Genomic DNA, 20,994 nt, shown 5'->3' on the forward strand with positions numbered 1-20,994 from the left:
CTCCAGCTGCCCTGGACCTTTAATTATCTGGCCAAAGAGTATCTCTAAATTTGTGCTGTCAGATTACAATGGCTTTTTCTTGGCAAATTCTTCTTTCTCCAAGGCCCGCCCCCAGAGATCCCTCCTCCAGGCAGCCCTCCTGATTGCCCCAGATATAGCCATTGCTCCCCCTGGGGGAATCCCCAGCTCCGTCCCTCCCTTTTTATAGACCCAGAACATGTAGCTCTGACTCCCCCGAGTTGGTGGCTCCCCCAGGGGCAGGACAGAGACTGAGTACCTATCAGGGAGCATTTGGCAGACGCCCTCCCTGACTCTGTGGCCCAGCCACCGGGAGAGGTTCTGACTCTTTAGGGATTTCCTGTGACCTCTATAAATAACCCCCATGGCTGCTTCCCACAAACCGCCTCACCCTTCTTGGAAAAAAAAGGACTGTAGCCAAGGACCTCAGTCCAGCTGTGTGCCAGGGCCCGGGGGAGGTGGGTGGGGCCCAGGCATCCTGCCCCAAGAGTGTCTCTCTCCCCACCCAGACCCCGCTCACGCCTCCTGGGAGCCCTCCAGCCCTCCCCATGTGGAGGACATCGGGACCCCCACCCCCACCAGACCTACGGTATAGCTTCTCGTCTCTGGGCATCAGTTCGTATTTCCGAAAAACAGGCATAATAGCGACATTCACGGACACCTAAACCTCACGGAGTGACCCTTTCCCTCCGGGAGCCTCCCATGCTGGGGCAGCCCCAGATGGCCAAACAAGCAAACAAATCAGTAGTGACATATTGCAGTGAAGTCCGTGAAGACACGGGGTCAGGGGGCCCCCGTCGGTTGAGTGGCGGGAGAATTGTCTTCATACCCTGTGTTGGCCCTGGATACCTCCCAGGCTCTGCTCACATGCCCCCTGAAACCTGAGAGCTTGTACCTTCAATCATTGGAGGCAGGACCCTTTCTCTGACTCTGGAAAAGATCCTGACCCTATTTAAGATTCAGTTTCTGCCAGTGGCAGGGGAAGTTAACCGTTTACCTGCCGCCACAGGGGTGTGGAAGCCTGGATCCCAGAGTCCTTAGAGGGCAGGAGCTTTGATAGGAGTTGCCAGGACGGCCTTTTGTTGGAGCAAGGCGCCCCCTGCTGGTCCACCACCAACATATCAGGCCGCTGGGCATCCCCGAATCAAAGGCCTCAAGGCCAATTCAAAGGGACACATGCAGGGCGCCTGAGTGGCTCAGTCGGTTGAGCTTCCGACTTTGGCTCAGGTCAAGATCTCAAGGTCTGTGAGTTCGAGCCCCGCGTCGGGCTCTGTGCTGACAGCTCAGAGCCTGGAAAACAACAACAAAGGGACACCTGCGCCCCTATGTTTATAGCAGCAGTATCTACAGCAGCCAAATCATGGAAGCAGCCCAAGTGTCCATCCGTAGATGAATGGATAAAAAGAGAAGTGGTATTTATACGTATATGATGGAATATCATTCGGCCACAAAAAACATTTGCGACAACACGGATGTTGTTAGAGATTACAATGCTAAGTGAAACAACTCAGAGGAAGACAAATACCATATGATCTCACTCGCGTGTGGAATCTAAGAAACAAAAGACACGGGCAGAGGAAAAAACGGGCAGAGGAAAAAACGAGAGACAAACTGATGGCTACCAGAGGGGAAGTGGGGGAGGGGAGGGGAGGGGAGGGGAGGGGAGGGGTAAACGAGGGGATGGGAGGGGAGGGGAAGGGTAAACGAGGGGATGGGGATTCAAGTGAGCACTGAGTGATGCACTGAGTGAGCACTGAGTGATGTATAGAATTGTCAGATCACTATGTTGCACACCTAATATATTATATATATTTATATATATAATTATATATAATATATATTATATATATTTATATATATAATAATATATAATATATATTATATATATTTATATATATAATTATATATAATATATATTATATATATTTATATATATAATTATATATAATATATATTATATATTATTATAACTAATATAACGCCGTGTGTTAACTGTACTGGAATTAAAATGAAAAAACTTGATTCAAGGGGCACGTGGGTGGCTCAGTTGGTCGAGCATCTGACTTCGGCTCAGGTCACGATCTCGTGGCTCGTGAGTTCAAGCCCCGCGTCAGTGCAGAGTCTGCTTCGGATCCTCTGCGCCCCCCCCCCCCACTTTCTGCCCCTCCTCTGCTTGCACTCTCCCAAATATTAATAAATTAAAAAAAAAAAAAAGACTCCAAGGCCTCATTATCAGTCAGATCCTCCCTCTCCTCCTCCGCCCATCTCCCTCCTCCTTCCCCCTCACACACTGCTTCTGCCATACCGGCCACCTGACTGTGGCTTGAATGCACCATGGCGCTCCTACCTCAGGACCTTTGCACATGCTGTGCCCCCTTTCACCAATCTCCTCCATCTGGCTTCCGTCTCACCATTCAGCTGTCAGTACAAACGTCACCTCTTCAAGTCCCTGACCTGGCAGGACTCATGATCACAAGTTCACACAGCGGCCATCAGCCGTCACTGTTAAGGAACGATGGCTCTAACGAGGGCAGGGGCAATGCCTGCAACAATTGTTCCCCTCTGTGTTCCCAGCGTCCTGCACTCAGCCTGTTGCACAGAAGGCCCGCAGGGCCCTCAGATCGGGAGTCCACCAGCTGGGTGCAAATATCAAAGCTGGGGACCTCCAGCAACTAGCTACTCTTCTCTGAGACTCAGTTTCCTCGTCCGTAAAACTATAACAAAACACTCACCGCCTTGTGCTGTTAGGAAAACCCAATGAAATGATGTGCACGATTCTAGCACATAGCAGGGGCTTGATAAGTCACTGAGGGAATGAAGCTTTTGGGAGGAACAGGGACCCGGGACCTTGCAAGTCTCTTAAAATGTAAGAGGAGGGGCACCTGGGTGGCTCAGTCTGTTAAGCATTGACTCTTGATTGTGGCTCAGCTCATGATCTCACGGTTGTGAGATTAAGCCCACATCAGGTTCTGCGCTGAGAGTGAAGCCTGCTTGGGATTCTTTCTCCCTCTCTCTCTGTGCCTCCTCCACTTGTACTCTCTCTCTCTCTCTCTAAACAAACAAACATACACACATACATACATACATACATTTAAAATATAAGAGGCTAAGGGGCGCCTGGCTGGCTCGGTTGGTCGAGTGTCTGGCTCTTGGTTTTGGCTCAGGTCATGATCTCCTGGTTGGTTCATAAGTTCGAGCCCTGTGTTGGGCTCTGCGCTGACAGCGTGGAGCCTGCTTGGGATTCTCTGTCTCCCTTTTTCTCTCTGCCCTTCCCCTGCTCATCCATGTGCACTCGCTCGCTCTCTCTCCAAAATATTTTTTCTTTAAAGCGTCTTTAAAATATAAGAGCCTAAGCTTTAAGGTTAATACTAAATAAGGAAATGACAATTTCCAAAACAATAAACACATACTGTCTGTACAAAACACAAAACGCATATTTTATGGGTGTATCCACAAGTATGCAGAAGAGCAGAGAAATTTGGGGAGGACACAAGTTAAGCTGTGACCCCAAGGGATGTGGGGGGACGGAGTCTTCCGTGTTTAAGCATTTCTGGATCACCTGAATTTTTTATATTCCTTTGGTATTTGCAAAATAAATTAAAAACCACAAAGCAAAGAACTCTGAGGCCCTCCCACCTCCATCCCAACCTTCCACCCCTGCTCCTCCAGCATCAGGCACCCAAAGTGGTTCCACTCCAGAGCGGCTTGAACCCCTGGCATGTCCCTGCAAGGGAATCTGGCTGGCCGTAGCTTGGCCACCGCCAGCCACAGTGAGCTCACCACCTCTGAAGGCAGTGGCTTTGCTTCATTGTTCTGGAGTCAGGTTCTTCCCCCAGGGAGGGAGATTCTCACTTGGCCTAAGCTCTTCCCACATGCTTCAAGGCTTCTGGGCATCCACTCTGCCTGGCCGACAGCTCCAGGGGTCCCCTCACTTGCCCACGCAGAAGTCCCGGAAGATGATATCCAGGATCTCCTCAGTGCCCCCTCCGCCGGTGATGCGGGCCAGGTGCCCCCGGGCGAGTCGCAGAGCCTCAGCAGCCAGGGCCAGGTCCTTAGTCTGCGTGTAGTGGCCAAGAGCGTCCAGGCAGCCCTGTAGGTGATGCTGGTGCCTTGCACGCGTCAGGACCGGTGGGCCTGTGGACGGGTCCCCACACCTGGAGGGGACAAAGGATGTGATCTCTCAACTTTCACAACTACCATTGGCAGGGGGAGGATCGTTTGCATTTTATAGATACAGAAAATGGGCCTGGGCGTGGCGGGGTGGGCAGGTACACGTCCAAAGCCAGAAGCTCAGCCGTGACTTGAACTTGGGTTGAAGGAGGGTGTGGAAAAGGAGGAGGGGATGGGCGCTCACACTTCAGCCAGCTCCTTCCTCAGCGCCTCCAGGAGGCCATCCAGCCCCTCTCCGGTCAAGCAGGACAGCAGCAGGTGCGGGCGCAGGTTGGGACTGGGGTCGGGGCCGCCTGGAGGCAGTAAGTCCGATTTGTTCAGCACCAGCAGGAGGCGCTGGCTGTTCCCATTGGGGCTCCCAGCTCCGGCGGGGGCGACAACGGTGTCCAGGAAGTTGCAGCTGGACGGAGAGGCCAGGTCAGAAGCATCCAGCACGGCTAGAATGAGGTCAGCCTGCTCAAGCCTGGGGGAACAGCGAGAACCAACTGAGCAGTGACCCCAGAGTTGACTAAGTAAGGGCACGGGGGAGGGTGGGGCACGGGCAGAAGCTGAATTTAAATCGCTGTCCTCCCCACGTCAGAGTCCCCACTGAGCTGAGCAGCCTCTCCGGATTCGGGAGGGATATAAAATAAATGCAGCCAGGAGAACCGGGAGTGCCTGCTTCCCCACCCCACCACCCTACCCGCCTACCTCTCCCGGGCGCGCCGCACGCCCTCCTGCTCCACGGGCCCAGCGCCCTCCCGCAACCCCGCCGTGTCGCTCAGCAGCGCCGGGAACCCGGCCAGGTCCACCGGGGTCTCCAGCACGTCGCGGGTGGTCCCCGGTTCCGGAGACACTATGGACACAGGTTTCCGGCCTGGGACGGCGTGGAGAGTAGGGGTAATCACCAAGGAGGCGGGACGGAGGCGATGGAGCCCCTCCCTCGGGCTCCACCTCCTGGCGAGGCGGACTTTTCATCCTCCCGGCTCCTCCCCCAACACCTGAACAGCTCAGTTCCCCAGCTCCCGGCCCCGCCCCCAACACTAGGCCCCGCCCCCGCCCGCCACGCACTGAGTAGGTTCACCAGGCTGCTCTTGCCAGCGTTGGGGGGTCCTGCGACCACTACGTGCGCCCCTGAGCGAAGCCTCTGCCCGCGCCTGGCATCTCGAAGATGTGCGCCCAGTGCCAGCTGCAGCTCCCGCACTTCGCTGTTAGCTGTGGATGGAAGAAAGCAGAGGGGAGGGAGTGAGGGGGCCTCCGGGGGCTGAGATACCAGATGTCCCCATCCCTTGGAGGACCCACCTTGCTCCAGGACGCCCTCCTCCAGGTTGTCATCCTCACCAAAGTCGATATAGGCCTCCACATGAGCCAGAGCCTGGGGGGGGAGAGGGGGCAGTGGTGTGGCCACCCAGGAACCCACCCTCCAGTGTGCCCAGGTCCAGCCTGACCTAAGGGACCGGATCGGAGACTCCTGCAATGAGGAAGCTCTCACGCACAGGTTGGGCAGGTCGGGCCGGAAATGGACGAATAGGGGGCTTGCCTTAGTGAGGGTCCTGGCCCAGCCGTGACAGAGGTGGCCCAGTTCTCCGTCCAGCTGTCTCAGCGCCTGCCGCCGCTGCGCCATCGGTTGCGCATGGGGGTGGTTGAGTCCCCGGCCGCTCCAGCGGCTCGGGTCTGTCTGAGCTTCACTGGTTGGTTGAAGCTGACCGATCGCCTAGGTGAACTCGGGCCAGCAAGGGGCTTCGCGGGAAGGCTTGGTACGAGGGGAATGGTCCTGGTGCTGAGCTACCCTGGCCCATACCTGGGGCTGAGCATCACGGCAGGCCTCTGACACAGTAGCTGCGAAGGCCCAAGGTGAAACTAGGGATACCTACCGAGGCTTGCAGGGCGGCGAAGGGGAGTCAGGAAACTGGGCAAAGCTACAGTGGAGGCGGGGAGGGTACCGTGGCTACAGAGGTTCGAAATCTGGAGCTCACGATAAACAGGCACAGCGGCATAGGTCGGAAACGACTGACGGGTAGCAGAGCACAGCTAGTCCAGGCAGGACATGGGGAAGGCGCGGGGTGCTGAGAGGCGTCCGGAAGCGTGGAGGGGGGACATGTAGTAGGCTCCGGGAGGGCGTGAGGAAACGACAGGACCCGATAAGGCGGAGGACGTTGGCGCTGGGGGGGCTGTCGGGCTTGAGGTCCGGGATTCCGCACCGGATGCCGCAGCGGCCGTGGCCGGAACTCAGCGCGAAGATAGTGGCCCCGGAACCGGGGACCGGGACGCCGCTGCCCTGGCGCGTGCACGGTCTGGGGCTGGAGAGGAGGAGAATCAGTGCATCTGGGAGGCTCTTGTGGCAGAGTGGCAGGTGGATAGAGGGCTCGACGGTCGGGAGATGCCCCAGGTGGAGGGTCTGCGGCTGGAGGATGGGCAGATTGGAGCGTCTGAGGCCAGACCCGATTGAGGTCTCTGAGAGCAATAATTGACTCAGATGTGGGCTCTGCGGCAGGGGGATGGATATATATTGTGAAGCTGAGGGGGCTGATCTCAAAGTGTGACTCTGAGGCCAATGCGCGACCCAGATGTGGGCTCTGCGGCAGGGGGATGAACGGATTGGAGCTTGGAAAAATGCGAAAGGTGGTTCGCCGCAGGGAACTGGGCCCTCAGATCCCAGGGAGAGGGTTTGAGCCCAAGCAGCACCCCACGCTGTCACACCCCTTTCCCTTATCGCCCCACCTGCGAGGCCCACGTGCGGCCCGGGCTACCAGGGTCCACAACCCCCGCCACATGGATTCACAACCGGCGATCCGCCTACCCTCGCAGCCTGGGTGACTTCTAGTCCTGACAGGAGGCCCCGCCTACTCCGCGGCGTGACTGGTAAAATGCTCAACGATTCCCGATCATCATTGGGCCCCTTAGAAGACGTACTGCCCACTCACTGAAGATCTTCGTTTCTATTGGCTGGTGACAGGGCAAGAGGCGGGGAGAGGCTGCACGCGGGGGTGCCGCGAAATGGCGTTCCCCCGGCAACCTTAGACCGAATTTTTAGGATCCTAGAAGAGTGAGAATCCGAGACACCGGAAATGAAGGGTGGGAGGAAGAACCACGCATGGCCCAGGGCCGTGGGAATTACACCGAGACGAGGGTTCGAGTCCCGTATTTTCCATCGGGCCACTCCAAAGCTTTAGGCGACGCAAGAGATCTCAGGGGCGCAGACGGAAGGGGTCCGGGGAACTCACGCCCTGGCCCTGGTAAAGTCTAGTCCAAATCTCTGGGAAGATTCCTACATGTGTTCTCAGAACTCTCCAAGTTTCTCGCCCCTCCCCCAGCTTTCGCTCCCGCCGTTCCCTCCTCCTCGGATACCCTTCTTCATTTGACAGACTCCTCCTCAGACCCTAGCTCCAAGGTCCCCTCCGACCGGACGCCTTTCTGGAATCCCCAGCACAGCTCTCTCTGCCCTCTGGGCTTTTCCGGCCCAGGCCTGCTCCTGCAGAGCTGAGAATCCGGTCTCCGGTGTGTCCCTGGCTCCCCGAAAGCCAGAAAGGGGAATCTCAGGGATTACTTTCAGGTTAACCCAGGACAGCGCAGGACCGCGGAATAAAGCGCTGATGGAGGAATTCCAGGCACTGGCTGGGCGGGGTCTCCGCGGGCGCTTTCGCACGGCCAATTTTCTGGTTCTTGGACGGAGCGGGCGGGCGGCGCTCTCACAATTTTGGGAAGAAACTGTCGGACCGGCTAAACCCTGCCTCGACCCGCTCAACTTTTTCATTTGTAAAAGAGGGACGAATGCGGACACTCGCCGTCTCCGCGTTGTTCCATCTGTCACAAGTATACATCAAGCGCCACCTGTGCGCCAAGAACCAGAAAGAGCCCCTGCCCTCCCGGGGCTCTCCGTCTAACAGAAGAGGCTACACAGAATGGTCAGCGGTCTGGATGCCAGACAAATTACAGGACGCCCAGTTAAATGTAAATTTTAGATAAACAACCAATAAAGTTTTGGTGTAACTATGGCCCATGTAATATTTGGGACATACTAAAAATGTATTTATTCGTTTGTCAGAAGTTCATTCACATTTAACTGGAAAGACTGTACTTTTGTTTGCTAAACTTGGCAACTGTATCGGGTCCTCTCTGAGGAGGTGACGTCGTCAGGGGTCCAGGGGTTAACTGGACGGAGAGGGCGCGACGAGTGCCCCATGTAAGTGAACGGCTCAAGCTAAGACTCAGAGGCAGAACCTGCTGTAACTACGTACTCGTCTTCTGTGGCCAAGTTATTGCTACCTGGAATCTCCCCCGACCCGGCCCGCCCCCTCCCACGTCCAGCCGTAGTCAAATCACGCCCAACTCAGATTCCAAACCCCGCACTTGCAGATGGGGAAACTAAGGCTCGGAGGCGGAGAATCCAGGCCCGGGGCGGGCGGGGACGAGACCCAGAAGATGACGCGGGCAGGGACAAGGAAGAGAATGCACCTTTGGTGCGGGCGGAGACGAGCACCAGAGAGCGAAGTGGGCGGGCGAGAACAAAATCCAGAAAACAACACGGGCGGAGTCGAGAACCCAAGAGCGACGTGCGCGGGGACGAGAAGGAGAATCGAGGTTCCGCGCGGGCGGAGACGAGAAGCAGCGCTCGGGCACGCGGGGACGGCGGCCGGCGCGGGCGGGCGCGGCCTTTGTCTCCACCTCCAGCGCGCTCCGCGGCTGCACCGGCCCGATGAGCCCGCGGCCCCCCGGCGCTCGGGCCGCCCGCAGCCCCTGACCTGACCTGCCCTCGCCATGGCCGAAGCCACCTCCAACGCCGGGGGCACGTCCCTGGAGGGCGAGCGTGGCAAGAGGCCCCCGCCTGAGGGCGAGCCTGCAGCCCCGGCGTCCGGAGTTCTGGGTATGTGTGCGGCGGCTGGATCTGACAGGGTTGCAGGTGCCTGGGGTGCGCACGGCGGTTGGACCGGGAGGGGATTGGGGTCAGCTGTCCCAGGCCTGGAGTCCAGTCGAGGGGCCGGTTCTCCGGGCACTGCGGCTGCGGCGGGGCTAGAGCGGCTGGGAAGATGCAGGGGGCGGGGGTCCCAGAGCAGAGACGCGGACACGCCCCTCTGAGAGCCCCGGCCTGGGGCCGAGCCCGGTCACCCCTTGAGCTACCGGATCGCAGCCCGGCAGGGGTGCGCTCGAAAGAGCCACTCCGCAGAGGATACAAAATCATACGGTCCTGGGTTCGAATCCCAGCTCGCCTTTGTGACCTTGGGTGCGTGACTTAAACGCCCCGGTCCTCAGTTTCCTCACCTGTGAAATGGGGATAAGAACCGCGCCCAGCTCTGAGGACGCGCTGACATGATGTGGTGTAGCGCTCAGGGCTGCTAGTGAGCGCCCCATCGATCGTGGTTTTGGAGGCGGAGCTGGGCCTCAAGAATGAGTAAGATTTGTAAGGGAGGACCTGGGGGAAGGGCATTTCTGGAGGAGGGCCTGGCTGGTGCAAGGACACGGAGGGAAGGAAATAAGCCGAGGCCAGAGCTTGCAGGCCACTGAATGCCAGGCTGAGTGCTGAGGAGCCCTGGAGAGTGTATGAGCAAGGGCCAGGGCTGGAGGGACTGAACCAGAGGCTGGGGTCCTGGTCTGGGAGTGGCCTGACCTGGGCCCTGCCCCACCTGCCCCCTAGACAAGCTTTTTGGGAAGCGGCTCCTGCAGGCTGGTCGCTACCTGGTGTCCCACAAGGCGTGGATGAAGACGGTGCCCACGGAGAACTGCGATGTGCTGATGACCTTTCCAGGTACTTGTGCCCACTGCCCTGAGCTCCCCTGAGCCGGGCCACCCTGAGTAGGAGTGTGTAAGAAGCCTCAGACCCCTTGGGACAAGAGCCATCAGTCCCTGTGCCCCTTGGCAGACACGACTGATGACCACACGCTGCTATGGCTGCTGAACCACATCCGCGTGGGCATCCCCGAGCTCATCGTACAAGTCCGCCACCACCGCCACACGCGTGCCTATGCCTTCTTCGTCACCGCCACGTATGAGAGGCGAGTCTCTGTCCCTAGCCTCTCGCTGACCCGGCTCCCCAGCTCCCCACCCTTCCAAGCACTAACTGTGAGGTCTAGCGCCCTGCATTTGTCCCAGCTGGCTGCCAGGTATACCAACCCTAGCTCCAGGAAGGTGAGCCAGGGCCTCTCCATGATGCCACCTCCCTGTCTCCCTGGCAGCCTGCTTCGAGGAGCCGACGAGCTGGGTCTGCGCAAAGCAGTGAAGGCCGAGTTTGGCGGGGGCACCCGCGGCTTCTCCTGCGAGGAGGACTTCATCTACGAGAATGTGGAGAGTGAGCTGCGCTTCTTCACCTCCCAGGTGCGGCCAGCTCTGGCTCCCAGTGCGCATCCCTAGCCCTTGGGCTGCTGCTCCCTGTGCTCAAACCCTGTCCCCTGCAGGAACGCCAGAGCATCATCCGCTTCTGGCTGCAGAACCTGCGAGCCAAGCAGGGCGAGGCACTACACAACGTGCGCTTCCTGGAGGACCAGCCAATCAGTGAGTGGGCGGGACCAACCTCCAATCACAAGTGGGGAGTTGGGTGGGGCTGTTAGAGGACAGCCTATCAACGTAAGAGGGCGGGGCCTAGAGCCAACTGATCAAAGGCTAGTGAAGAGTTGGGTGGGGCCTGGAGGCATCAATCAATGAGATGAAGGGGTGTGGCCTTAGCTAAGAGGTGGGGCTTACTCCCTGGGAGGCTGGTCCCTGAGAAACCTTTTTCTGGGTCTAGCATAAGGTAGGGGCAGGACCATGGACAGCACTCCATGCACTGGGTCGTGCGGCCCTGGGCCTCAGTTTCCTCTCCAAGAGACCAGCTACCCCAAGTTCACCTCCTGACGCCAACTTTGCACCGATCCTCAGACGTTCAGAGCAGTGACCTGAGGCCAAATGGCTTTATTTAAAAACAGGGTTCTACACTGGCCCCACCCTACCAGGTTTCCTGCATCCTCTCCTGCCTGCCTCTGCACCTCCAAATTCTGAAGGAGAACTAGATAATCTGTCCACTCAGAACTTCTCTCCCGGGAAGGGCCCCTGCAGATTTAAAAGCAGGGAAAAGCTGGGACATGGGTTTTGGCCAAGGGGGCTAGCCAGGTCAGGCAGAGGCAGAAGGGCGGGGCTCACACATTCTTGTCCCCCAACAGTCCCTGAGCTGGCAGCCCGTGGGATCATCCAGCAGGTGTTCCCGGTCCATGAGCAGCGCATCCTGAACCGCCTTATGAAGTCGTGGGTGCAAGCTGTGTGTGAAAACCAGCCTCTAGGTGTGGCCCCAGGCTGGGGGGGTGTGTGTGTGTGCGGGAGTCTCCGGAGCAGGCAGGGCTGACCAGAACACCCCCCACCCCACCCCCGCTGTGTGCCCCTGGCAGATGACATCTGTGACTACTTCGGAGTAAAGATTGCCATGTACTTTGCCTGGCTGGGTTTCTACACATCAGCGATGGTATACCCAGCCGTCTTTGGCTCTGTCCTGTACACGTTTACAGAGGCTGATCAGGTGCTGGGAGTGGGCTGGGCAGGGGCTGGGGTACCTGAGACACCCTCCTTCTTGGGCCAACCTGGCCAACAGCTCGGCCCTCCGCCATCCCCAGACAAGCCGGGATGTATCGTGTGTGGTTTTTGCCCTCTTCAACGTGGTCTGGTCAACCCTGTTCTTGGAGGAGTGGAAACGGAGGGGGGCGGAGCTGGCCTACAAATGGGGGACGCTGGACTCACCTGGGGAAGCAGTGGAGGAGCCACGGCCCCAGTTCAGGGTCAGTTGTGGGTGTCTGGGTCCAAGGACTCCCAAGAATGAGAGGTGGAGGTGGGGGGCCACTGCAGGGACAAAGACAAGATGTGAAATGGGGCTACGGCATCAGAAAGGGTGTGCCACGTCGGGGGATCTGCATGCTCGGAAGGGGAGGGGTGGGAAAATGCATTTAAGGGCCTGGGAAAGGTGTGCTGGGTCTGGGGCGGGGGGGGGGGGGGGGGGAGCGTCACCACAGAGGTAAAGGCATGGTGGATGGAAATGGAGTTCAGAGCACTGGGAAAGGTGTGTGGGGCAGGGTGCACCTCTGGCCTCACGCTGAGCCCCACCCCCACCCTCTGCCAGGGTATCCGGCGCATCAGCCCTGTGACGCGGGCTGAGGAGTTCTACTACCCACCCTGGAAGCGGCTGCTTTTCCAGCTGCTCGTGAGTCTCCCCTTGTGCCTCACCTGCCTGGCCTGTGTGTTCCTGCTCATGCTCGGCTGCTTCCAGCTGCAGGTGACCTCTGGCCTCCCCCCCCCCCCACCCCAGCCCCGGCCTTGGCCCTGACCAGACAGCCACCTGCCCGGGTCCACCCCCAAAGCCGAGCCCAGACGCCGGGGTGACCTGTACAACCTCCGCCCCTGCAGGAGCTGGTGCTGAGCGTGAAAGGGCTGCCTCGTCTTGCCCGCTTCCTGCCCAAGGTCGTGCTGGCCCTGCTGGTCAGCGTGAGCGCAGAGGGCTACAAGAAGCTCGCCATCTGGCTCAACGACATGGGTACGCCCTGCAAGGGGAGGTCCCGCTGCCCTGGGGAGGAAGGTCCTCACTGGCCTTCAGGCTCCCCGCTGCTCTCAGGGGGCCTGGGCCACCTCCTCACTCACCCCCTCGGCCCCCAGAGAATTACCGGCTGGAGAGCGCCTATGAGAAGCACCTCATCATCAAAGTCGTCCTGGTGAGTGGCGGCCAGCAGGCGGGCAGTGGGGGTGGCCTACATGGGGCACAGGGGGGGCTCCTGGGGTCAAATTTGCTTACCTGTCTGCTTCCCACAGTTCCAGTTTTTCAACTCATACCTGAGCCTCTTCTACATTGGCTTCTACCTCAAGGACATGGAGCGCTTGAAAGAGGTGAGACCCCAGCCCACGGCAGTGCCCCCCACAATGGCGGCCAGTGGGGGGCCGGACTTGGCCAAGGGGTCCACGGGCTTTCCAGCCCCTCCCCCCCCTCCTCCATCCTTCTCTCTCTGTCCGTCCGTCCGTCCGTGTGTCCTCTCTCTGCCTGTCACCCACCCCCCATCTGTCCGTCCACCTGTCCGTCGGTCCCTCCACAGCTCCTGCTCGTCCTGTCCCTGTCCCAGAGCCTCGAGCGGCAGCTTCGGGCGGTGCTGGTCCCGCTCGCGGCCCTGCGGTTCCGCCTGCTCCTCCTCTCCCTCCGGGGCCTCCTGCTCGTGGCCCGGGCCAAAGTATGGGCAGGTGGCGAGCCCACAGGGTCTCGCCGGGGTGGGCAGTGTGGCTATGCTTGGGGCCTCACGCTGAGCCAAGGGTGCATGTTCCCAGGGGCTGGGGCTCTGCTGATGGGGTGCAGATGGCAGGGGCCTCTTGAGGCCCTGGGCACCAGCTGAGCTCCTGGGCAGTGCTGCAAGCAGGGGACCTTGAGCCACGGCAGGATGAGACATGCATTACAACCCCAGGAGGTTGGCTAGGAGCACTGGCCTGCCAGGCTATGTATGGTCTTTGGCAGATGAGTGGTGGTAGAGGCTGAGTGCTGGGGTCTCCATGTCCCGGGACATCCAGAGGGGTGGCTTTAGCAATTGGGTTCAGGGCATGTGTCTGGAAGCTTGCTCCTGGAAGGCGGGTGCCCAGTCCCAGCAGCCTGTCCCGGTGCCCGGGGCCTCGCCCGCCCCCCACGTGGCCTCTCTCCACCCCCTTCCTGCCCCCAGATGCTGGCCACTCTGCTCATCACCCGCCAGTTCCTCCAGAACGTGCGTGAGGTCCTGCAGCCGCACCTGTACCGGCGGCTGGGCCGTGGCGAGCTTGGCCTGCAGGCTGCCTGGGAGCTGGCCCGTGCCCTGCTTGGCCTGCTGAGCCTCCAGCGCCCTGCACCCCGCCACCTTGAACCCCAGGCCGAAGAGGGTGGCGGAGGCGGCAGCGGGGGCCGCAGGTGTCTCAGCGGGGGCTGTGGGGCACCTGAGGAGGAGGAGGAGGCTACCGTGGAGCGGCGGCCTGCAGGGGAAGGTGGGGAGATGGGGGATGGGCCCCGGGGAGGCAAGGAGGAAGAAGAGGAGGAGGAGGAGGACGAGGAGGAGGAGGAGGAGGAAGATGAGGAGGAGGAGGGTGAGGAGAGCGGTCTCCTGGACTGTGGGCTCCGGCTGAAGAAGGTCAGCTTTGCTGAACGAGGGGCTGGGCGGCGGCGACCTGGCCCAGAGGCCCTCCTGGAGGAGGGGAGCCCCACTATGGTGGAGAAGGGGCTGGAGCCGGGAGTATTCACACTGGCTGAAGAAGACGATGAGGCCGAAGGGGCTCCCGGCAGTCCCGAGCGGGAGCCTCCGGCCGTCCTGCTCCGCCGGGCTGGGGGCGAGGGCCGTGACCAGGGGCCAGACGGGGGCCCAGACCCGGAGCCAGGTTCGGGCGACTCAGCCCGGAGGCAGCGGCGACAGAATCGGTCATCCTGGATTGACCCACCCGAGGAGGAGCACTCACCCCAGCTTACCCAGGCTGAGCTTGAGAGCTGTATGAAGAAGTACGAGGTGAGGAGGGGTCTGAGGGCCCAGATGAGGCCCTCCGAGGGGCAGGGCCTGGGGTCTGAGGGGGGAGGTGGGAAGGGTGCGATAAAATGGGGCCCTGGATGTGGTCAGGAACTTCCTGGAGGGGGAGCTCTGGGTCCATTCAGGATCATCGGAGGAGGGCAAGGCTTGAGAGAGAGGAAGGTAGTCTAAGGGAGGAGGCATTCTGGTCTGAGGGAGGGCCGAAGGCCACACCCAGGCACCGCCCCGCCCCCTGCAGGACACGTTCCAGGACTACCAGGAGATGTTCGTGCAGTTCGGCTATGTGGTACTCTTCTCGTCTGCCTTCCCCCTGGCCGCTCTGTGCGCCCTGGTCAACAACCTCATCGAGATCCGAAGCGATGCCCTCAAGCTGTGCACGGGGCTACAGCGGCCCTTCGGGCAACGGGTTGAGAGCATCGGCCAGTGGCAGGTGTGGGGGCGGCCAAGGACTCTGAGCCGAGGCCCCGAGGGAGTCCGGGTGCGCTGGGGAGGGGCAGGAGGCCCCGGGGAAAGGGCGGCTGGACCCCACCGGAGCCCCCCCACCCCCACCCCGCGTGTTCCCCTGCAGAAGGTGATGGAGGCCATGGGTGTCCTGGCAATCGTGGTCAACTGCTACCTGATCGGCCAGTGCGGGCAGCTGCAGCGCCTCTTCCCCTGGCTCAGCCCTGAAGCGGCCATCGTGTCTGTGGTGGTGCTCGAGGTGGGGCTGGTGGCCGGGGAGGGGGGCGGGGCGGGGGGAGGAGCTGGGGGGGGGCCCCCCCGCGCAGGGCGTCCGGAGCCTGCAGCCTCGTCCTCGTCTGTTGTCTCAGCACTTCGCTCTGCTCCTCAAGTACCTCATCCACGTGGCCATCCCCGACATCCCAGGCTGGGTGGCCGAGGAGATGGCCAAGCTTGAGTACCAGCGCCGGGAGGCCTTCAAGGTACACTTTGGGGGTGGGGGGGGACGTTGGTGCGGCGCTGGGCTTGGTCTACTCCTTCACTCGGTGGGGCTTCTCCACCTCGCCCGGCTGGCTGGCGGCCGGGTTCTTAGCAGGAGGGAAGATGTGCGGAGCCCAGTGTAATAATTAGCACTCCGCACCGGCCGGTCCCCTCCCGGAATCCCGGTGGCGTCCAGCAGCAGGCTGGCACTTGTGAACATTTAGTCATCGGCCAGCTCACCGGCGGTGTCCCGTTTGGGGCCAGGGACACAGCTGATGCTTCCTAGAAGCCCGGCTTCTGCCACATTCCTCAGAAAGCTGCAGAGTGGGCCAAGGAGCTCACCAGCGCCGGGCGGCGCTCTCCACGATGACCGAGATGGCCTCTGTCTGCGCTGCCTGGGTGGCCCCTGGCTCCGGGCGGCCGACGAGTACTTGAAATGGGGCCGGTACCGCTGAGAGGCGGAATTTGCATCACACTCTATTTTGTTTTGCCATTGTATTCGAAACTGTTGAAACCTACGTTGACAAAGCCACGTGGGGCTACAGGCTCCTGGACTGGCCAGCGTGGAGTCTGGCCTGTGCCACTCGTGACTCTATCGCTGGCTCTCCGGAAGGCAGGGGACCGTCAAGAACCAGTCTGTGTTTGCCCCCTCTCTCAATCCTTTTTTTTTTTTTCTTTTTAACGTTTGTTTCTTTATTTCGAGACAGAGAGAGAGAAGAGGATAGAGAGCAAGTGGGGGAGGGGCGATGAGAGGGAGACAGGGAATCCCAGACAGGCTCCGTGCTGTCAGTGCGCCCGATGCGGGGCTCGGACCCACGAACCGCGAGGTTATGACCGGAGCTGAAACCAAGAGTTGGCTTAACCGACTGAGCGCCCCAGTCGGTTCCCCTGTCAACTCTCAGAAATTCTCTTCTCGATTCTCAGAAAGCGCCGGCATGAATCGGGAATGCAGTTGGTGCCTAATAAGGGGTTAGATCTCTCCCTACTCCCTCAGAGAGCCACAGGGTGGGCTCGGGGACGCAAATGGTACCCAAAACGTGTTTAGATCTCTCCCCGCTTCCACAGAAAGCCCCAGTGTGGGTCCAGGAATGCAGCTGGTGCCCAGTACGTGTTTGGATCTCTCTCGGCTTCTGCAGGGTGCACCAGCATGGGCCTGGAGGCGGGGGGCTCACACACCTTTTCTGCCCAGTGCCTTTAACGGCTCTCTTCTGCCCACAGAGACACGAACGCCAGGCCCAGCACCGCTATCAGCAGCAGCAGCGGCGGCGGCGGGAGGAGGAGGAGCGCCAGCGCCACGCGGAGCACCACGCCCGGCGAGAGCGCGATGCCAGCGGCCGGGAGGAGGCTCGGGCCGAAGGCTCAGGGCTGGACCCTGCTGCCCCTGAGAAGGCCTCTGCCAAGGCCAAGGGCAGTGGGGCAGGCGGCCACGGGCAAGAGCGGCCCAAGCGCCCGGGGTCCTTGCTGGCACCCAACAACGTCATGAAGCTGAAACAGATCATCCCGCTGCAGGGCAAGTTCCTGTCGTCTGGGGCCGCATCCTCACTGGCCAGCGCGGGGGCTGGCCCTGCCACCCGGCCACCCCCTGCCCAGTCACCCACGGGTAGCGACACCCGCCTGCCAGCCTTCCTCAGCTTCAAGTTCCTCAAGTCGCCTGAGACACGGCGGGACCCAGAGCGTAGCCACTCACCGCCCAAGGCCTTCCACGCTGGCAAGCTCTTTCCTTTCGGTGGGGCCCGGGCTGACGCCGGGTCCAATGGGGCAGGTGGGCAGGCCCGGCTGGATGGGACCCCCAGCGGCGGAGGAGGCCGAGCCCAGCGGAGTGGGCCGGTGGACGAGGCTGCGGCTGAGGAGCCGGACGCCCCCCGGCCTGAAGAGGAAGGCTCAGGTCACAAGCTTTAACTCGGGGGTGGGGACTCTGGGCTGGGCTTTGCGGGAAGGGGTGGGGTGGCCAGGCCTGGGGAGAGGGGCTGAAGGGGACAGAGGAGGCCCGGTCTCTGTACCGGTTGGGAACCTGGGTACGCGGTACGTAGAGCCTCTCAGTCAAAGCCTGCTCAGTATGTCCGGGACCCTTGACAGCCAAAGCCCCCTGTCCCGGTGGCCCTCCCAGGGCACCCTGCCCTCCATGCTCTGGTGCCAGGAGAGATGCAGGAGGCTTCTTCCCCACCTGGCCCAGCCTCTCCTGCCCCTATGAGACCCCACACCCAGCTCATTCTGGGGGGACTGGACGCCCCCCCCCCCCCCCCAGGCCTCTATGCAAGTCCCTAACCTGCAGCCCTGCTGTTCAGGGAGGCCTTCCTTGGAGGTGGGGGCCAGGGCTCGGCCACAGGCTGCACCCGGATTCGCGCTGAGCAGAGGTGCAAGCCTCGTGCCCACCCACCCCCTCCCCCCCCCCCCCCCAGCCCACCTTGCTAGCCCCAACCCCAGCCCAACCCAGCTCCAGGCTCCAGCAGCTCATCCCCCAGGGAGCCCAAGAGGTGGCAGCTGCAACACCAGGGATGCAGGTCAGAAATCAGAGGGACTTCCTCAGACTGTCCCCTCCCCCCCCCCCCCCCCCCCCGTGACGGGGAGGGGCCCAGTGCCCAGAGGCAGGGGATGCACCGGAAGACGCCCACCCCTTGTCACTGATCAGAAGCAATAAGGCCCTCGAGGTGCCTGGAAGCCCGGGAGGGAGCGCGGGCAGGGTCCGAGTGGGGTCCGGCGGCGGGGGCGGCACCCCCCCGGAACGGCCCCTCTCGCCTCCGCAGGGACAGCGCTGGCCCCCGTGGGCGCCCCTGCCCTCCGCACCCGCCGCAGCCGGAGCCCCGCGCCGCCGCCGCCAACGCCGCTGCCCCGGCCCCCGACGCCGCCCGCAGGCTGCTGGCAGTGGGACGGGCCGTGGGGCTGCGGGGGCGAGGGCACCGCCCCCCGCCAGGCCCCCGCCCCCGCCGCCGCCGAGTGCCCGCCCTGCGCCCTCGCCGGGCCCCCGCCCGCCCCGCAGCCCCTGCCGGGGGACGCCAGCTTCTACAGCCTCCCGCCCCCGCCGCTGCCGCCCACCTCCGAGCCCCCGGAGCCCCCGGCGCCCTCGCCCAGCCCCAGCCCCCAGGCCGTGTGCTGGCCCAGCGGCTGGCATTAGCTCCACCCGCCCGCCCTGCCTTCCTGTTCTCATATGCAATATCAGTCGTGGACCGGGGCGGCGGCCGCCACCCAGAAAACGCGCTTCGGCTCGACGGCCCCCAGTATTGGCTGCCCCATCCTGGGGCAGGGCCGGGGGCCGGGCCCACCCCTCCCCCCCATCTGCCGTTTTCCTTTCGACCGGGATGGGGGAAAGGAAACCCCCCAAAACCAACAGAAAACACACAGAATAGGCGATTATTTATTTGTTTTTAATTTATTTTGTCATATTTTTGTAAAACGGCAGAAATGCAATAAAAAGTATATTTCAACAGTGCCCGAGGACAGAGCAGTGGAAGGGAGGGGGTCAGGGGGCCCAGTGACTTGTAGTTGGCGCCGGCTTTTTGGGGACCTAGCAGGCCTAGGGTGGGTGCCCCTCCCATCCTGTGACCCTTGGGGGCCTCCTCCTAAGAACTGGGTCTTGAGGCCACAGATGGAAAACTCCAGACTGCGCCAACTCTGAGACGGCCCAGATTTGGGGGCCGAGTCCAGGCCTGGGGCCCCTGGGAGGAGCTGCAGAGCCTGAGGCCCTGGCTTCAGCTTCCTAGACAAAGGAAGACATCTCGAAAGTGTTGAAAGGACTCAGCAGTTTGGGTGCCAGGCCCAGGTCCTGAGTTGGCCTCGGCCCTGCAGGGTGAGAGGTGACACGGTCCTCTAGGCCGCACTTTCTGGGATAACTGCCTCCCCGGCTGCCATCTGAGGAGCCAGAGCAGTGAAAGGAACTTGGGGTATGAAAATTGGAAGGCACCTGGCACCCGAGTCTCGATGTTGAGGGGATGGCACTTTTGGGGATGCCATTGGGGAGTGGCCAGGATGCCCCACTGTGGGATTGCTGTCAGACCCAAGCTGCTGGGACTCTTTGTTGCGTGGTCAGGGATGGGACGCGGCCCCTCCCCCTCAAGCATGTCCACATCCAAAGGCTCAGAGCTTGATGGGCCCTGCCCTGTGGCTGAAGGAGACCAGGGGGAGCCAGTGTGAGTCAGGGGCACTTGGAGGGCTGTGAAAGAGAAACCGGGGTTCACTGGAGGCAGGAGAGCAGCCTGTGCAAAGGCACAGAGGTGAGGGAAGGCAGAGTTTGGTGTCTGAAGGAGCAGAGGAATAAGGGGCGGTCCCAGAGGCAGGAGAGCTGGGCAGAGGCTGGCTGAGGGAAACCTGCACCAGGGAGACCACAGGGAGGCCTAGGTGGGCCATGGCCACAGGACCCCTGCCCAAGCCGTGGCTGACACTGACAGGAGATTAACCTAGTCCCTCACAGGGGAACCGAGGCCACAGAGACAAGAGCAGGGGTGCCACCGGCTCTCACTATCCCGTACACTTTGAAGCTGAAGTCTGTTCACTAACCATCAGTGACACCACGTGCCTGTCTAGGTCAGACCAACCCCTGAGACTGGGGATTCCAAGGAGTCTGAGAGCCTCTGGGGACTCAGTCCATCACAGCACCACCGAGAGCAAGCTTGCATCTTGTGAGCACCTGCCTTGTGACCACAGGGACTCAACACAGGCGTAAATGCCACCCAAAGCTGGGAGGAAAAGCCCCTTGGCCCCACAGGGCACAGCTCAGTGGTGACCCCCAGAACCTTCCACCGTGGGAGGCGCCGGGCGGCCCAGGCTGGAGCAGTCTGGCTCAGGCAGGGACCTCCACAGTGATAACCTGGTGGCACCCCATAAAGCCTGGCATTCCTTCCAGCTCCACAGCCCAACCCCTCACCGCCCTCAAGGCTGTAGCACTCAGCTCCCAGGCCACGGCCCCCACTTGGGGCTGGTGGGTGGGGAGAAGCAGCGTTCCCCCTGGCCTCAGGCCCAGTGTTTGAGGCCTCAAACCTTCTGCCTGGAGCCTGAATGCCCTCTACGTCTCCAAGCTCGGGCCCAAACCCAGCCTGGCTGACAGCCCGCCAGTGGCTGTGTAACTTGCTGACCGACAGCTCCGGGGCTGGGCATTCCTCAGAGCTCCATGTGCCTCGTCTCTGAACCAGGGGCGCTCAAGGCCATGCCACCTGGGCGGTCTCCATAGTGGCCGGTGGGCACACCACCCTGACTCAAGGCATCCAGGGTGTGGGGCTGACCACAGTTACGTCCTTGGCAACACGGACCATCTCTCAGGGGTGTCCTGGTCCTCCGGGACACCTTGACAGGTGAGGCATGGGGGGTGGGTCCAGGCAGGTCTTGGCTCTGAGCGAGGCGGCCACAGCAGGCCTGTGAGAGAATCCAGTGGGTCCCAGGGCCCCAGCATGTGGGGGCGCCCTCTTGGCTCCTCTTGGTGGTGATGAGACGACTCTCAGTGACTCCGTCC

General features: G+C 61.2%; 2 protein-coding genes across 5 annotated transcripts; one reads left to right on the plus strand and one right to left on the minus strand.

Moving 5' to 3' along the window:
- Nucleotides 1-3,428: 3,428 nt before the first annotated feature.
- GTPBP3 (GTP binding protein 3, mitochondrial) lies at nucleotides 3,429-7,777 on the minus strand. Its single transcript, XM_053220301.1, has 8 exons — nucleotides 6,889-7,777; nucleotides 6,183-6,467; nucleotides 5,708-5,855; nucleotides 5,470-5,542; nucleotides 5,239-5,382; nucleotides 4,879-5,044; nucleotides 4,373-4,651; nucleotides 3,429-4,172 (listed from the first exon to the last, which is right to left on the minus strand). The coding sequence occupies exons 1-8, from the start codon at nucleotides 6,939-6,941 to the stop codon at nucleotides 3,947-3,949; spliced, it is 1,374 nt and encodes a 457-aa protein (XP_053076276.1). The 5' UTR covers nucleotides 6,942-7,777; the 3' UTR covers nucleotides 3,429-3,946.
- An 897-nt stretch (nucleotides 7,778-8,674) lies between these two features.
- On the plus strand, nucleotides 8,675-18,981 carry ANO8 (anoctamin 8). 4 transcript variants are annotated; one of them, XM_053219674.1, is made up of 19 exons: nucleotides 8,676-9,031; nucleotides 9,800-9,910; nucleotides 10,025-10,157; nucleotides 10,338-10,476; nucleotides 10,557-10,653; nucleotides 11,298-11,414; nucleotides 11,520-11,647; nucleotides 11,742-11,903; nucleotides 12,242-12,394; nucleotides 12,526-12,652; nucleotides 12,772-12,827; nucleotides 12,925-12,999; nucleotides 13,203-13,334; nucleotides 13,812-14,618; nucleotides 14,875-15,066; nucleotides 15,205-15,336; nucleotides 15,446-15,556; nucleotides 16,773-17,439; nucleotides 18,299-18,981. In XM_053219674.1, the coding sequence occupies exons 1-19, from the start codon at nucleotides 8,926-8,928 to the stop codon at nucleotides 18,664-18,666; spliced, it is 3,813 nt and encodes a 1,270-aa protein (XP_053075649.1). In that variant the 5' UTR covers nucleotides 8,676-8,925; the 3' UTR covers nucleotides 18,667-18,981. The 4 variants fall into 4 exon arrangements, with proteins under 4 accessions (XP_053075651.1, XP_053075649.1, XP_053075650.1 ...); XM_053219676.1 differs by lacking the exon at nucleotides 11,742-11,903 and having other exon boundaries at nucleotides 8,675-9,031; XM_053219675.1 differs by lacking the exon at nucleotides 13,203-13,334 and having other exon boundaries at nucleotides 8,677-9,031.
- Nucleotides 18,982-20,994: the final 2,013 nt, after the last annotated feature.

The sequence above is a fragment of the Acinonyx jubatus genome, chromosome A2, assembly GCF_027475565.1.
Source record: "Acinonyx jubatus isolate Ajub_Pintada_27869175 chromosome A2, VMU_Ajub_asm_v1.0, whole genome shotgun sequence".
Classification (NCBI taxonomy): domain Eukaryota; kingdom Metazoa; phylum Chordata; class Mammalia; order Carnivora; family Felidae; genus Acinonyx; species Acinonyx jubatus.

What these genes read in the sequence shown, in the direction of transcription:
- GTPBP3 (XM_053220301.1), bottom strand. Translation starts at nt 6,941, where the DNA reads ATGTGGCGGGGGTTGTGGACCCTGGTAGCCCGGGCCGCACGTGGGCCT. An exon ending in GGGCCAGGACCCTCACTAAG is followed by an intron (nt 5,543 to 5,707) that starts GCAAGCCCCCTA and finishes CTCCCCCCCCAG; the next exon opens with GCTCTGGCTCATGTGGAGGC. An exon ending in GTGCGGCGCGCCCGGGAGAG is followed by an intron (nt 4,652 to 4,878) that starts GTAGGCGGGTAG and finishes CTGTTCCCCCAG; the next exon opens with GCTTGAGCAGGCTGACCTCA.
- ANO8 (XM_053219674.1), top strand. Translation starts at nt 8,926, where the DNA reads ATGGCCGAAGCCACCTCCAACGCCGGGGGCACGTCCCTGGAGGGCGAG. An exon ending in GTGTGAAAACCAGCCTCTAG is followed by an intron (nt 11,415 to 11,519) that starts GTGTGGCCCCAG and finishes TGCCCCTGGCAG; the next exon opens with ATGACATCTGTGACTACTTC. An exon ending in TGTCTGTGGTGGTGCTCGAG is followed by an intron (nt 15,337 to 15,445) that starts GTGGGGCTGGTG and finishes CTGTTGTCTCAG; the next exon opens with CACTTCGCTCTGCTCCTCAA.